The 14794-nt window shown below is 39.9% G+C and overlaps 1 protein-coding gene across 2 annotated transcripts in view; it reads left to right on the top strand.

Annotated features, from left to right (window-relative positions):
- Window positions 1–14794, top strand: part of SDK1 (sidekick cell adhesion molecule 1) — a 358865-nt gene that overhangs the window by 148235 nt on the left and 195836 nt on the right. For both annotated transcript variants that reach the window (XM_015876860.3, XM_015876861.3), the window contains exon 5: window positions 12819–12952. In XM_015876860.3, coding sequence (XP_015732346.2) covers window positions 12819–12952 — 134 coding nt within the window. The remainder of the gene's footprint in view (window positions 1–12818; window positions 12953–14794) is intronic.

Below are 14794 nucleotides of genomic sequence, written 5' to 3' on the forward strand. Positions count from 1 at the left end.
TATTTTATGCAATGCTGACACATAGTGAATCATACTTCCTGCTAGTCCTTATTGCAGAAATACATCTTTTGCTTGTTACTACTGAAGAATGTTTGCATGTATGTCAAGTTGTTTAAACTTCTTGGAGATCTACTGCAACCATTGTAACTGGAGACAGCTATTTATCAGTAGTTCTCACAGTTCAATAATGAAGAGCATTACACCACTGGTGACCATAACGGACTGCTGGGAGGTTGTATTTTGTTTTATTGAGGTCAAGGTGGTGAATCATTCTTTCAAAGAAACCAAAAACTGCCATGCAGTGACTGTAAACATTTGTTTTCCAAAGCTTTGAGATATGAATTTGCTGAAGACTCAGAATGCTGTCTGTCCATTTCAACTTCGGATCTTTATGACAAAAATTGTGTGCAGTTTTTTCTTACCACCTGAAAAACAACAAAAATACCTGCATTTTAAGGACATTAAGTACTCTGAGTAAGCATGTAATTATTAAATATTCACAGTGTACAACGTTTAATGTGCACAACATTGAGTATGCCAAAGTATAATGCCATAATTATAGCTCCTGTAATAATTATGTTTTATTGTGGCTTCCTTACTCTTTTTATACTGACTTCCACAGTTGGTATAAGCTTTTAAGCAGATGCCTTAGTTTTGCCCTTTGCAGCTTCTAGGCAGATCGCTGCTGTGTTGATTCTGCAGTCGTTGTCAGCTATTCAACAATCTTATTTTTCTTTTACTGTTCTGGCAGAGATGAACTGCAAAGTTTTTAACCTTCCATTTTCTTGCTACTTATTTGGCTGCTGGAAGCCAAGTTTAAAGCTTAAATAGAAGAGCAGGCATATCCTCAACTGTAACACATTTTTCTTCTCCCCGGAGTTCTTGAAAGAACTATTTAAAGAGTGCAATGCAGTTACTGTGGGTACACAAAAAAGACTAAATTATGATTTCTTTTAAAAATAACAATATCTTAGTTTCCGTAACTCAAACCTCAAACAGAAACTTCTTTTGTATGTCTAAAGTATATTATAGATTTCTCATTATGGTCACAGAGTATAAAGATACCTTTTATAGATATCTGTGCATAGCTTGTTTATAGATAAGTAGTATGGAGAAAAGGATGAGAAGTGTGTGTGGGCCTGTCTGCAGGACATGGTGTTGGAAGCCCTCTGAGGGTTTGCTATAAATGCTGGAGGGTAGCAAGGGATAGTGGGGATGCAGGATTGGGGCTTTGTTTTGTGTGGTGTTGGGGAGATTTGGGGACATAAAATGCAGCTTGGAAGAGAAAAGGCTTTATTAGTTGTAATGCCCAGAGTAGCATGTTAGTCTTCTAGTACTGAGTTCTTCCTTGCAAAACAGGCAATATCTGTAATTCTGAAGTATAGTATAATGCCTCAGATATTGTTTTAATACAGACCAGTTGGCCTCTGAACCATTTTACCCCAGGAGGTAAATTCAGTTTAACAATGAGCGTGCATAATTTTGCATTTGTTGGCATGACATGCAAATGTTTGCAGGAAATAATGCAAATGTGGAAATTTTAGACATGTGGAACTGCAGTTGTGTTTCGGCCAATTTTTATGTCCTTTTTCTCTTGAAGTACATTCTTGTTTAAAAGCAATCTCAAGGACCTCTTTTAAATCTGCATTAAATAGATGAGATATGGTTTAAAGCAATAAAGCATTGAAATTCAAAGCACTGGGGTTTGCTCATCCATCCTCACAGGTCACCTTAGCGTTATCCTGGTCGTCTTGCTGCAGGCTCCCATAAGGCTTCTCTGGCAGCTTGTTGTGGGGCTGGGATGTGCAGCATGGTTGCAGTGGGCTGCCCAGGGCTGGGAACAGGGTGCTGGGGTGGCAGAGCTGCGTTGCAGGTGGCTCATAACCTGTGTATAAACCTGCAGCTGCTTTGGATGTGAGAGGAGAATTTGGGTTCTTAGGAATAGGATTTATATTAACGTTATTCTTGCCATAGAAATTTCCAGCAAATATTTTGACATATCTTTGAGGCATGAGAGATTCTGCCTCTCTCCATTAAGAATAATGCAGAAAAAAAATCCATTACTGAATTTTTTCCCTTTCCAGTGCTGCTGGGATGTGGAGGTTCTTTGCTCTGAGAGTCCCTCTGCTTCCTCAGGGGAAGTCAGTGAGATAATGCCAGCATTGTGGGTGCTGCTTTTGTTCCTGCACAGGAACTTGTGTTCTTTCCTCACAGACTTCTGCAACTGTCCCACTGCAGTAAAGCCAGAGGGAGGAAGTGAGTTACATCCATGACCTTTTAGGTAAAGCCAGCTAAACAGAGAACACTGGGATTATCTGTAGAGCAATGTCATTATGTCTTGAAGTGGGGTTCTGTGATTGAAACAGTCCCTATCTTCATGTAGGCACTGCTGGCTTATTTGAGGCACGGGGAAGCAGAATTGGGATTATCGACTTCAAAACTCCAGGCTGTTGAATGAGCTGAAGGAGGAACTTCAGTACAGCAGCTGGCAGAGGGATCAATCAGCAATCAGCCCCGACACATCTCCTGAGATCCATATCTATGAGTCGGTGAGGATGTGTGCCCTCTCTTCTGCTCATTCCCATACACAAGCACTCAATTAAGGAGCAATGCCATGACTTTTTTTTTCCCCAGTGATCTCTCTAACTTTGCAGAGAGTGTATTGAGCTAATGTGTAGACTTTGGTATATTGAATAACTGAGGGCTTGCATTGCTGTGTAATTGTTTTAGCTTTAAGAAGTGTGATAGCCCTCGGTTCAGCTTCTGCTTTGGTTAAATATTAGCATTTCCACGATGTGCCATGACTGTCACAAAATAGTAGGCTCCTATGTAAACTTATCTCTGCCTATTGTGTAAAGGATCTTATCAACAAATGAGAAATTATCTGACCAAGTAATACAAATCTGCAAGAAATATTCCATTGTTGCAAAGTTAATGAGACTTGCTGATGGCGATAACTTTTCTGATTGTTTTACGTGTTTTAGGAAGGAGTGCAGAATAGCTAAATGCATGTTTTAGCTGTTAGTTTTATAGGCAAAGATTAAAGGGATGAAATCAAGACATGTGCCTGAGCATCCCATGTCATTGTCTCATCACGTCTCCTATTCGTTAGCTCTGCTCTCAACTTGGCTCTGAAGTTGGCACATCTTGCTCTCATCGGCCTCACTGCTCTGGCTGTTGTATGACCCTTTTCTGTCATTCCTTTATGTCAGATTTTCATCTTGTGGAGAATAACCTGTTATCTCCCATTTCCTCTGACAAAGTAGTTGGCGCAAGGGTTTATTTGAGCATGATTACAGTTTGCCATCTTTTGAATGTAATGGCAGCACTAAGAATATGGAAGTTCAAAATAGAAGCATGTGTCTAATTAAAGGGACCGTGGGGTTGCATTTTTCTTTCTCGTTAGCATTCTGTTGATTCTGTTTTCTTTCTCTGTTTCCCTGTACCCTATACACTCAGCTTATAATAAATGTTGGTTCTTGAATACAAAGAAGTGTGTTAATACACCTGGGAAAAGCACGTACAGGAAAGAATTGCATTTTTTTCTCTCCAGCCTAGGTAAGCTGTAATGGAATGTTTCACTGTCTTTACAGAAATAATCAAAGGATCCTTTCAACACTTATAAAGATTATTTAAGATGAAAATTAAGTAAATGGATTTATTTGCTTGTTTCCAACTGAAAAACAATCTTCTCTGTTAACTTTATACATCTGCAGCCAAGCGATAAGGGTGTTCTAATGTTTTCCTGCATCAATCTTTTGATTTTAATGTGTTGTAGGATTAGGGGATGGCTGATGCTGCTGTTACGAAAATGCAAGCGAGTAGAGATCCTCATTATGGAGTGAAGTGGATAAAAAGAGTCAGTAACTAAAGGTGATGGAACTGTTGTGCCTACTGTCCATTATCTCGGTAATAGCACCTCTTCTCCAGATGAGGGGATTCTCAGGGAGCAGCATTTTGCTGCGTTGCAGGAGCAAATCCCTAAAACCTCTGCAGCAGAAATGTCTGCAAGTAGGGAGATAAATATGTGAAGACAGATTGCAGTAAAGACTTTGGGGGCATCAGAGGCTTCCTGTTCTGGTCTAACTATTATGTAGAATTACTTGCATCGGCAAGATGTTGAGCATTCTGCTCACAGCACAAGGAATATAAGCTGGGCTGGTAATTCGCGTACGTGCTTCCCAGGATTTGTGAGTTCTTTTGCCATGTAACACGTAGCTGAATATTTCTTCCGCACTGAAAATAAAAATGCTCTGCAAAGCATATTGTAGCCATAAAATCAAAGAAACAAAACTGCATCTACTGACAATTCGGGGTTTCATTTCCCTGCTCAGTAGGCATAGTGTTTATGGATCATCCAGCAAATGTAAACAAGGCAGTCTCTCAGATGCATGCTCTGTATTGCTCATCCTTAGAGGGAAAGTGTGGTGCTTAGAGCTGCAGGATGGGATGTAAGGGAGCTGAAGTTCTTTGCATTCTGTGTTACCTTTGGGACTGTTTTAAAGTAGAAGTTGCTGTCATTCTAGCAGAGGATTGGCAAGATTTACTGCTCAAGCTTTGGCCTTCTGACTTGCTTACTCTTTACAATCGGAAGGCCTGAAGATATGTTGCTGCCCCACACAAGGAAATGTGTGTCATTAGCCTCAGAAGTCAAATAAGCAGCAAGGCACACACCCACGTATTGATTTCAGGTAATTCAAAAAGGAATGGGTTTGATAGGTAACATATCTTCCCTTTTTGGCAACACCACCCAGGTTGAAAGCGAAAAACGGATGTGGCCTGTTGCTCCTCGACTCATATGTTATTTACATTTTAGTTGGCTGCTGAAGTTTTCTTTATGAGTTTGAAAGTCGAGGGCTGTAACCTGGTTTCAGATACAAAAGAAATGGATCCCAGGAGGGAACTATACTTCTAAAGGCTATCTTCCAGAACACTTTATTTTAAAAGATGTTAATGCACACACTGGGGTTTCAGAGATTTTAACACAGAAGTTCTGTAGTACATTGAACGATTTAGTACAAATGGAGAGCTGCTGAAACTTCCCTCTGTGCAAACCTCCCTGTTTTTTATGCACAGGTCTAATTACTGTGCACAGGTAACTGCTGTCCGGGTGTTTGAAGGATGGCTGCTCAAATGATATGGTTTAGGTAGAGCTTCATCTCTCTTCTCAGTCTCTTCTATGAAGCTTCCCATGACTTCCCACTTTGGAGAGTTCTGCAGCTCTGCTATGCCACAGCTCCGTGTATTTTTGCCTCTTTTATTAGAAAATCATGTTTATTTTCTGTTTTTTTTTTTCCCACATGTATTATTTTTGAAATTAGTAATGCATAGCACAGACCTCACTCAGTAATTAACATGGTCATGAATGAACAGTATTTTCCAGTTGCTTATTTGATCTGTTTCCTACAACACTCAGAAACTGGCAGAATTGCTTTGAGTACAAACCACAGCATAAAATGCCACCGGGATGTTATGCTATTTTCTATTCCTTTCTATCCCAAAGCTGACAGTGACTGGCTCCATACAGATGCTTTGCATATGGTTGGATGTATCCAACCTGGCTTTGCTTTTCTGTCTCTTCATGGGCCTTCCAGTCTGCAGAAGTTCTATGTTTCTTTTTCAGTTCTCTTTCTTCTATCATCACAAACTTGAAATGCTTCAGAATGTTTGCATTAATGGCATTGAGGTGTGTGTTTAACTGACTCGAGATGTCTGTATTGTTTTCAGTAATAACCAGGGTTTCACGGGCTCTGTGGTAGGCACGTCTGTTACTGCATGTAACTACTTAGTACAAACTTATAGATTTAAATAAGAGGGGCTTCTGCTGAAGGAAGCAGCACAGACCATGAATTACTAGAAGGCCGGTGTTTGGAAAGCAGTGCTCACCTGTCCAGTTTGTATAATTCAGGAGATGTTAAAGCAGTTGAAAATGAGTAGGGGAGAAGCTGTTTTGCCTTAAGTCAAAACAAAACGCCTTACAGTCAAACTGCAAAGCAAAGGAGAAAAGTAAAGAGCATTAAGATTTAGCACTTGCATAATCCTCTACATCTTTTGAGTGCTAGAGGTATTAACTATTTAAGCTTCTTGATAAATTTTTCAGCAAAAAGAAATACATATATGTATTATCCTTTTTCTCTCTTGGCAGAACATAGAGACCAAAAGGCTAAATAACTAACTCAAGGCTACGTATCGCTGGCAAAAACCTGGGTATACATGGCTCCCAGGCCTCTGCTCAATTCACAGTGTGCAGCAAAAATATATGTCTTTATGGTGTGCAAGTAAAAATGAGTACACAAGATCCCTATTTTGATGTAGACAGCAAACCTCTATGCTATTGTACAATAAAATTGTACTGCGAATTTGCAGCAATAACACAAATGCTGGTCTCAGCAAACTGCAGTACTGTACATAGATAGCAGTAGCTGTTGTATTGATTCAGGCCACTAAATCTTTAATTATCTTTCCTAGTAAAACTTGTCTAAATAAATTGCTCTGGTGCTGCCCAGTACCGCTGCTCTTTGTGCAGGTGGCAGCAGTAGAAGTTCATGCTTGGGTCACCTGCTACATTCTACCATATCCAAACAGTTTCAACAAATATTTGGTACTGATAAAAAGAGAACTAACACATATAAATAGTGATGGATTTTACCTCTGGAGCTTGACATTCCCTGCTAGTCCACAAAACAAGTGTGTAGTAAGTTATGGCACTGCAAATTTTCCTATCCAATGAAACTCTCCAGTTTATTTCAGAATGCTTGTATGTTATTTGTTCATGGGTTTTTTTTTGTCTTCTCACTCGTAAGGCCAGTATGTGTGGCTGTTTCATCATTGCTGTTATGCATCTGCTATTGGGGTTTCATGACTACAGCCAGATTTTTATCAAAGCATTGTATCAGCTCTAGGTATACTGATGTATATTATGGCCATAGCTTCAACTGAGGAAACTGACCCATTGTTTTGGAGAGAAATTTACACCGAGCTGAGATTTGAAGTCTTACTTTTAAATGGTGTGGGAACTGCAGCTTCTGGGTATTCTTGGTCTCTGAGACTAGATATGTTCATCCAGAAACAGCCATGTAAAATCTTATTCTCAGCTAACCAATGTGAAAAGAGACAGGGTTTTAAATTAGAGGAGTGTGGAATCAAGAACAGTATGGCAGAAATGGGGATAAAGGAATGCAAAAACATAAACAGAGACTGGAAGCATCTAAGTAGGCAAAGTTATGGCGCGTCCAAAGGTTTCTGTTAAAGATGTCATTTGGAGGTTGAAGTTTTCCTTCTGTTATTGCTGTATAATCAATTACCTTTGCAGCGCATTGCGCTGTGACAGAGCTGTACCACTGCTAATTTGTTTTATGGTTAATGCCATTTGCAGTCATGCCTTACATTTGTATTTATTCAGTAGTACACCTATGCTATGAAGATGTACTATTCTTCAGCAGGAAACTCTTCAATACCTGACTACAAACTATGATACCACATACCATTATGCTGACATACTTTATCAGAAGTGAAGATGTGATTTAATAATAGAACTTTTCCATTCACAGTGAAGGAAAAGGTAAAAATAATAATAATCCATGTTTTAAACAAAATAAATACAACACCTCAAATTATCAGTTCAGGAGAAATGTCAGAGTGGAGCAATATTCATGTCTAGTTGTATCTGCAAATTGGCCTATAAAATCCCAAATGGTTACAAATAGTCTTTGTGTTTGCTGTCAATGGAGTCAGCCAGCTGTGTAGATCAACCACCTGTGATACTTTCTAACTGCAACGCTTTGTTTAAATTTTGCACAATTTCCTCTTTCCAGTGGTTGCTAGCTATGACCATAGCAACAGATAGTGATGTGTATGTAGTTCAGTGTGCTGATCATGTGATAAAACAAAGAGAGAAGATGATAGGTACTCTGTTTACATGCAAATATCTTGAATTCAGTAACAATTTTATATGGAGAAAACTATCTTTTTTTACTCCTAGCTTTTGTTTTTTGTTGCCTACAGAGATGTATCTTTTATCTTGAAAGTCTGGGTTTTACTTTAGTCAGAGTTGCGGTTGGGGCAAACATTCATCAGTGTGGTTCAGTAAGATAACACCCAAGAGCTGCGACTGAAGCACACATGGGCACTTACAGCATCTGCACTAAGTCTTGCCTCTTAACATTTAATAATAGTAATTTTTAAGTTGTATTAAATAAGAATTAAAGCTGCTGAAAATCTGCAGGGAGAAAAAGAACATTTAAAGATAAGCAGTGCACTTATGAATATCGCTCCTTGTTTGGGTGTTGTAATTGTTTGCTCCTGCACTGGTAGCGTTGTCTTGCTGTAAACATCTCTTTCATGATCAGTTATGTAGTGATTATCTGGGGCTTTGTTTTGTTTTATCTCTAGACCAGTAGTTGTTTGATATGGGTGTGATTTTAAATATAAGTTTGGGATGACTGATCTGAACGTCCCTTCTGGGAGCCTCTATCTCAAAAGAATAGAAATAAGCTTTTCCCAGGGCAAGCTGCTAAGATTTTTTATAACAAGACTCAATTTTTGATGGTTCTGCTTAAATCGGAGGTACTTCATCGCAGCAGCCTTTTATGTAAGCACTAAGACACATTAAAACACATGATAATTTTCCTGTTTGCTAGATTTATGCTTTTTGAGTTCACTCATATATACTGCTTTCTGGATTGCTGTTCAGGGTTTGATGTCAGCTTTTGGTTTTTTCATTGTTCTCCTTTTCAAGGGGGTTAATATCCTATCTCTGTTTCCATTGTCTCCTGAGCCTGCCCATGGTTTTGTGGCCTGCGCATTCTGCTCTGAGGTTTGCATTTTTGGTAAATCACATTATAGGCTCACATTAGATCTGTGATATGCTGCCTTTCCTAAAGCTTCTGTGAAAGCCATCATCCTGCCTTGTAGCTCAGCATTCAAGTAGTCCTTTTCACATAACGATATTTTGAACTTGTTCATTGAGTTGCAAACTTCAGTATTGTGACATGATTTTAATGCATGTGCAGCTTTTGGAATCCTAACTGTGTGTCCCAGAGCATTTGGGACTGTATCCGTGGTTTTAGTTAAATGAAATCTGTGTACAGTCAACAGGCACCAATGCGAACGAGAAACAAGGCCATGCCAGATATAGTCCGTGTAGGTTTCCCCTGATGGCAGTGCCCAGCCCGGCAGGGCATCACCCAGCATTCACCAGGAGCAATTTTCCACCCACTTCTGTCCCAGCCTTCCACTCATTGTACACAGGATGGGCTTTGCACATTGTGGCCGTGAATTGACATGGGGCACAATGTTATCGTCCTTCCTAAACCAAGGTCTTGTTACCTCCAATACCAGTGCTAGAGAACAGGGAAGCCAGGCTCAGAACATGAAATTCTGCCTTCTCTCTCATTTTGTCCTGGAAATAGATGTGCCAAAATCAAGCTGTCACCCTTGTGCATTGCTGAGTAAAAAAGTAACTCAGCTGCTTTCATTGCAGGGTGGTACTCAGGCTGTGCTGGGCCATCACACCTGATTTTGTTGCTCTTGTTTAATCCAGGTTTGCTTTCATGATCAGAAATCCCAGTCCCTTTCCAGAACCACTTGTGCACGGTGTAGTTAGAGAAGCGATGCTAAAAACTAGCATTTATAGTAAAATGAATGCATTAATTAGTGTGGCTGTGCTTAATATTCAGCAGCTGGGTAGGTATATATATATATATATTTTTTCTTTTTTTCAGTTGATTTGCAGTCATAATATAACTGAAATCTGAGTACTGTTTTGTAAACTTGGCATCCAGTCAGCTCCTACTGCTTTGTTGCTATGGACGTGTTGTTCTGTGGCAGACACACTAATATTTTGTGCTGTGATTGAGTCCTGAAAAACATGCACTGTTTGCATATATTTAAATAACTGTGAGGAAGAGTTTCCCCCTCTGAATTGGAAGACAGTGGGGTGTGCTCACTGCTAAGCCACACATACACTGCCCTGAGTCAGGGTTTCACTGCACAGCTGTGATTTCACTGCCACATTCTGCCCATTTTCAAAAGGGCATTTCAATGGGGGATGTCTCAGTAATTGCAGTGTCAGTGCTTTGTCATCTCTCCCTTTCTTCTTAACATCACTGCTGCTGGGTGGGCTCTGCCTCCCAGAGAAAGATCGGCTCATGCTGTGCTATGGGAGCAAAAGTTTTGTATGGGCAGCAGAGGACTTCCTGTAAACAGTATCTGGTAAAGAAGGAATTGATATTTGTATTATCTAGAGGAAAAGAGAACTCGTGAAGGCCGTATTTGCTTAAGTACTGCACCCTTGCTCAGGAGCAGATGGATGCCTTCTAAGAGAAAACCTCATCAGGTCACTGTGCAATTTTCATGTTTTTATAATGCAGTGCTATCTATTTATTGTGTAATCTGGTAAGCTAATACTGAACGCATTTCCAGCTTCTCTGCATTACCTACATGTAGAGTAGATCTTCATTTTTTCCATGAGTAATGGTTTGTAATATGAAATCCACCTATTTAAGATACTACAGAGTTCATTTTTGGTATTTTCATAAAGGATCCCATTTTCAGAGCAAGAAGAAATTTAGCTGCAAACATATTGTCTTAAATACCTTAGCAGTGGCATTACAGAAAATGATCCATTATTTCTAAAGGCTCAGCCTGATGTTCTCATAATTTCCAAAAGCTTTCCATCAAACCTCAGAGATATTTGCATCACAGTTTCTTCAAGTATTGGGCAATTCAGAATTCTGCATTTAAAAAACCCCAGAGCATTTCCAAGTGCTTAATTCTGGCTGCAGCAAATGGAAGTCCTGAAAAACTCTGGAGGTTTCTATTTACATCTTCAGTTCCTTAGAAGAACTGGATAAATAACATTACTGATCTCCATCATGCCTATGCTTTCCCACCTCTGGTGTCAGGGCATTTGGGCAGGCAGTCCATCATGGGCAGGGTTTGAAGCCTTCACTTTGAGATCCATCTATTGTAGTCTAAGGGTGCTGTTGTGGCATAGGTGTCATGGAAATGCTGGCATGGTACACCCATAGCAGCTCCACACACTGTATGTCACTGTGTATGTATTGGCTTCTGTTCCCTACAGGCTTCCACTGAGCCCTGGAGACTGTTAAAATATCTTCTATCAAAACATTCAATTTAAAACGCTCCCTTCCTTATGCTTAAGGAACCCCAAGGGATCAGTCTGCTTCATTTACTTGCTAGTTGTTCTGTCTTGAAAACATTAGATTAAGTTTGGTATCACTTAAAAAAAAAACCCCAGCAACAACCGACAATATTTATGTATTTCATCAAATCTGTACCGGGTATGAATTTCTGAGAGGTCCCCTCCATCTGCTGCTGTTGTCTTCCTCAAATGTGCCAGTGAGCTGAGCAGCCGGGATGTGATTTCCCTTCGAACATCAGTGCGGTGCTGTCATAACGTAGAAGTTATAACAGACAATGAAAACAAACAGTGAACCCAGGGGAATGCGTGAAGCCAATTTTAGGGCGCTTTGTGCAGCTGTTGCGCGAAATATGGTTGCAACCCTGATAAGGGCTGTGACATGAATCTTCAGATGGTTTGGAAACACTGGCATTAACGAGTCCTTAAAACGTGACTAATTGATTTTCCTGATGAGCACAGCTCTTAATCTAAATAGAACTCCAAATCTTTGGCCTCTGCACAGCCACAGACAGAGGTGGTTTCAGTGTGCTTATAAACAGCATTCGGAGATCAGCTTTAGAATGTTCAGCTCCAGCCTCACCTTGTCCCAGAGCAGTCTGAAATGTGTTTCTGTATTTTCAAAGAGCCCTTCTAGCGCTGCATCCTTTAGAACCACTGCAGGAATTAATGTAATTGCATTGTCTTTTAATATTCAATTATTAGCACTTCATTGGATTTTTATCTTTATTTGCTTTATCAAATGTCATATTAATTGCATTTTATATCCCCACTCTGTAAATCTATCACACTGCCTTTGATTTTCTAAGTCAATTAAGCAATTACAGGTTCATTGAATAAAGAAAAGAAATTGTACTGAGATATTTCTTACAGTTTAGTATCTTCAGCTGGTGTGCAACGACTGACTTCAGTACCACCACCAGAGCTGAAAATACAGCCTCACATCTTTCTCAGATCTTTTTCAATCAGTATCTACCGACAGCCTTATAGAAGTTCACTGTTCTTTGTATCCACGTGGGGAAATTGGATAGGAATCACAAACACAGAGCATGGACACTCTTCTCATTGTTGTATCCTATGCCAGCTCCTGTATGTAAAAATCAGTATACTGTGCTGGGAATGTGATTCCCTCATTGCCTTAAAACACTTTTTCAAAGGCAAATGATTGTGAATTATTAATGTTAACAGTACCTTGCTGAAACAGAAGGAGGACAGGTGTTATTGATTTCCCACCTCATTCCTGAGTGTCAGCCTTTAAATAGCTTCACCTGTTGAGGAAGTTCCCAGTAGCACCAGTTCTGCAGCATGTTGGTCTGTGCTGGGACTGTCAGCCCACATTTGTGCAGGGTAAGGCTGTCTGCCTCTGCTTTTGTTTGCCACTTTATGTGTGACTTCTTAAAGGCATTTAAACTGTTTGTGTTCTAGATGTTGTAGCTTTTTGCATGTCACATAAACATTTTACGTGATCGAAACTGAGAAAAAGCCTCGAAGCGTTGCACATATAAAGTGTTGTGAATGTGCTTGAAATGAGGTTGTTTTGGATCTCCTAACATCTTGCCAACGAGTATCATGTGATTCTGTCAAGTCTGAAGTACTGTACAATTTCTGCACAGCAAATGCTTCTGGTTTTAGCATGATCTTTTGCTTTCCCAAACAGAGCCATAACACTGGAGAATCAGCTGGTGATCCTTGCAACGTCAGCGGCAGATGCAGGAGGCTACTATGTCCAGGCTGTCAATGAAAAGAATGGCGAGAACAAGACAAGCCCACTTATTCATCTCAGCATAGCAAGTAAGTGTGCCAATACATGGAGAATTGCTGTAGTTCTGAGGCTACAGGAGGAGTTCACAAAGCTCTGCCCTAACAAAAACAGCCTTTCTGTGGAAGGATTCAGTCCTTAAAGGAGATCTTCTCCTGCTTGGTTTGGAGCACTCTGAGCAGTTTGTGTGATCAGAGTGATCTAAGGGAGTGTGAGCCTGAGATAAACGTGCCTCAGAGTCTTTTGTCTGGAGGGTTATATTGTGCCAGGCAGGTGTGTGATGGTATTCCTCGCTGTTTGTTGTGAAGTTGTGATCATAATTTCTTTTTAATGCAGGGTTTGATAATGTATTGGTTTCTATTGTGTGTGTGTAAGTAAACAAGTCACTCTTTTGAGTGCAGTTTTATTAATGAGTCTGTTCCCAGAGTCTGACATTATTTTCACCTGAAGTTATCGTGGAGTCCCAGGGAACATGCATTTCATTGTTATTACTTATTATTTTACATTGCACAAATTGTATTAACACCTACCATTACAGAGGCATTCCAGACGTGAGTTTTACAGCAAAGGGAAGAGAAATGCAGCAGAGCAATGGGGTCAGGAAGGTTTCTGTATACCGTATATTAACATACACATTCAGCAAAACTGTGCAGGTGTAAGATACTGTTAAGCATTTGGCAAATGTTTGTGTAAAAAAGAGTATTTTTACAACGTAAGAATATTTGATTCCTTTGGAGGGCATTCAGTTAAGGCGTTTTCAAGGTGGCAGTGAGTGCGTTCCTCTTTTTGGTTGTACAGACAAGGAAGAGGTGGTTGGCTAAAACATCTGTGAGGCTGGCAGAGTTATGGACAGGCTGCTGTTTGGGTTTATTCTTCTAGAGGATGTAGGATTCTCAGCTCTAGACCAATTAGCACAATAAGATGCCCTTTGGTCTTGGAAATTATGAGGTTTGGTTCAGCCCACATAGCTATCTTCTTTAGAGGAGCAAAACTTGGGAGCCTGGGTTTTTGGGAAGGAAGCCTCTCACATTGCTGTTGATGGTATGCTTATGTTTGTCAGAAGCTCATAAAAAAATATTATGTTCCTATGAAATAATTTCTAAAAAAAACAAAAAACAAAAAACACTTACCCCCCCCCCCCCCCCCCCCCAATAAGATTCTTCCTCAGATTTCAAGGGGAATTGTTCTTAAGCAAGCACTGGAGCCCTGCTGGTGGGTCCAGGAGTGCATTGTGCACAGAGTCACTGAGGGCAGAATTTACACAATATAATCGAGAACAGGAGAGACAAACCCATGTTGTCTTCTAGATTTGTTTAAACAGTAAATGAACTTCTTGTGGGTTTTGCACGTTCTCCCGAACTGGAGATAACGCTGCAAATCCACTTGTGTGAATTCTATCTGTGCCGTGGCATGTAGATGGTAAACGTTATTATTTCTGACAGTATAAAGAGGTTTGCTAACACTTCAGTAATTTCATTTTTAAACTAAATTTGTATTGTTTGTGTTATGTGACCAATAATGTACTTCCCACTTTAATTTCATATCTTAATCAATGCTAGAAATAGTCTGTGATCATGCTTGCATAACAAGTTCTGTGCAAAGCAGAAGGTAATACCAGCATATGGAAGACACTTCAAAATGCTGGCAGACTTGATATGCTGAATGCTAAGTCTATCTGGGATGTGAGCAATAGGAAACGGGCAAGATCGAATGTCAAATACGGATTTGTTTGCTTGTTAGAACACATCTTAGCCAAAGAGGACAATTTAAAATCTGAGAAGTGAATTTAATACATTGAACTTGTACGTTTAATGCTGTGTGTGTTAGAGAAAGGCTTTGGCCATAATACGCTGTTGTGTTTGTAAAGAAAATTA

The sequence above is a fragment of the Coturnix japonica genome, chromosome 13 (assembly GCF_054131305.1).
Source record: "Coturnix japonica strain WE chromosome 13, WE-NBRP24, whole genome shotgun sequence".
In the NCBI taxonomy this organism is placed as follows: Eukaryota; Metazoa; Chordata; class Aves; order Galliformes; family Phasianidae; genus Coturnix; species Coturnix japonica.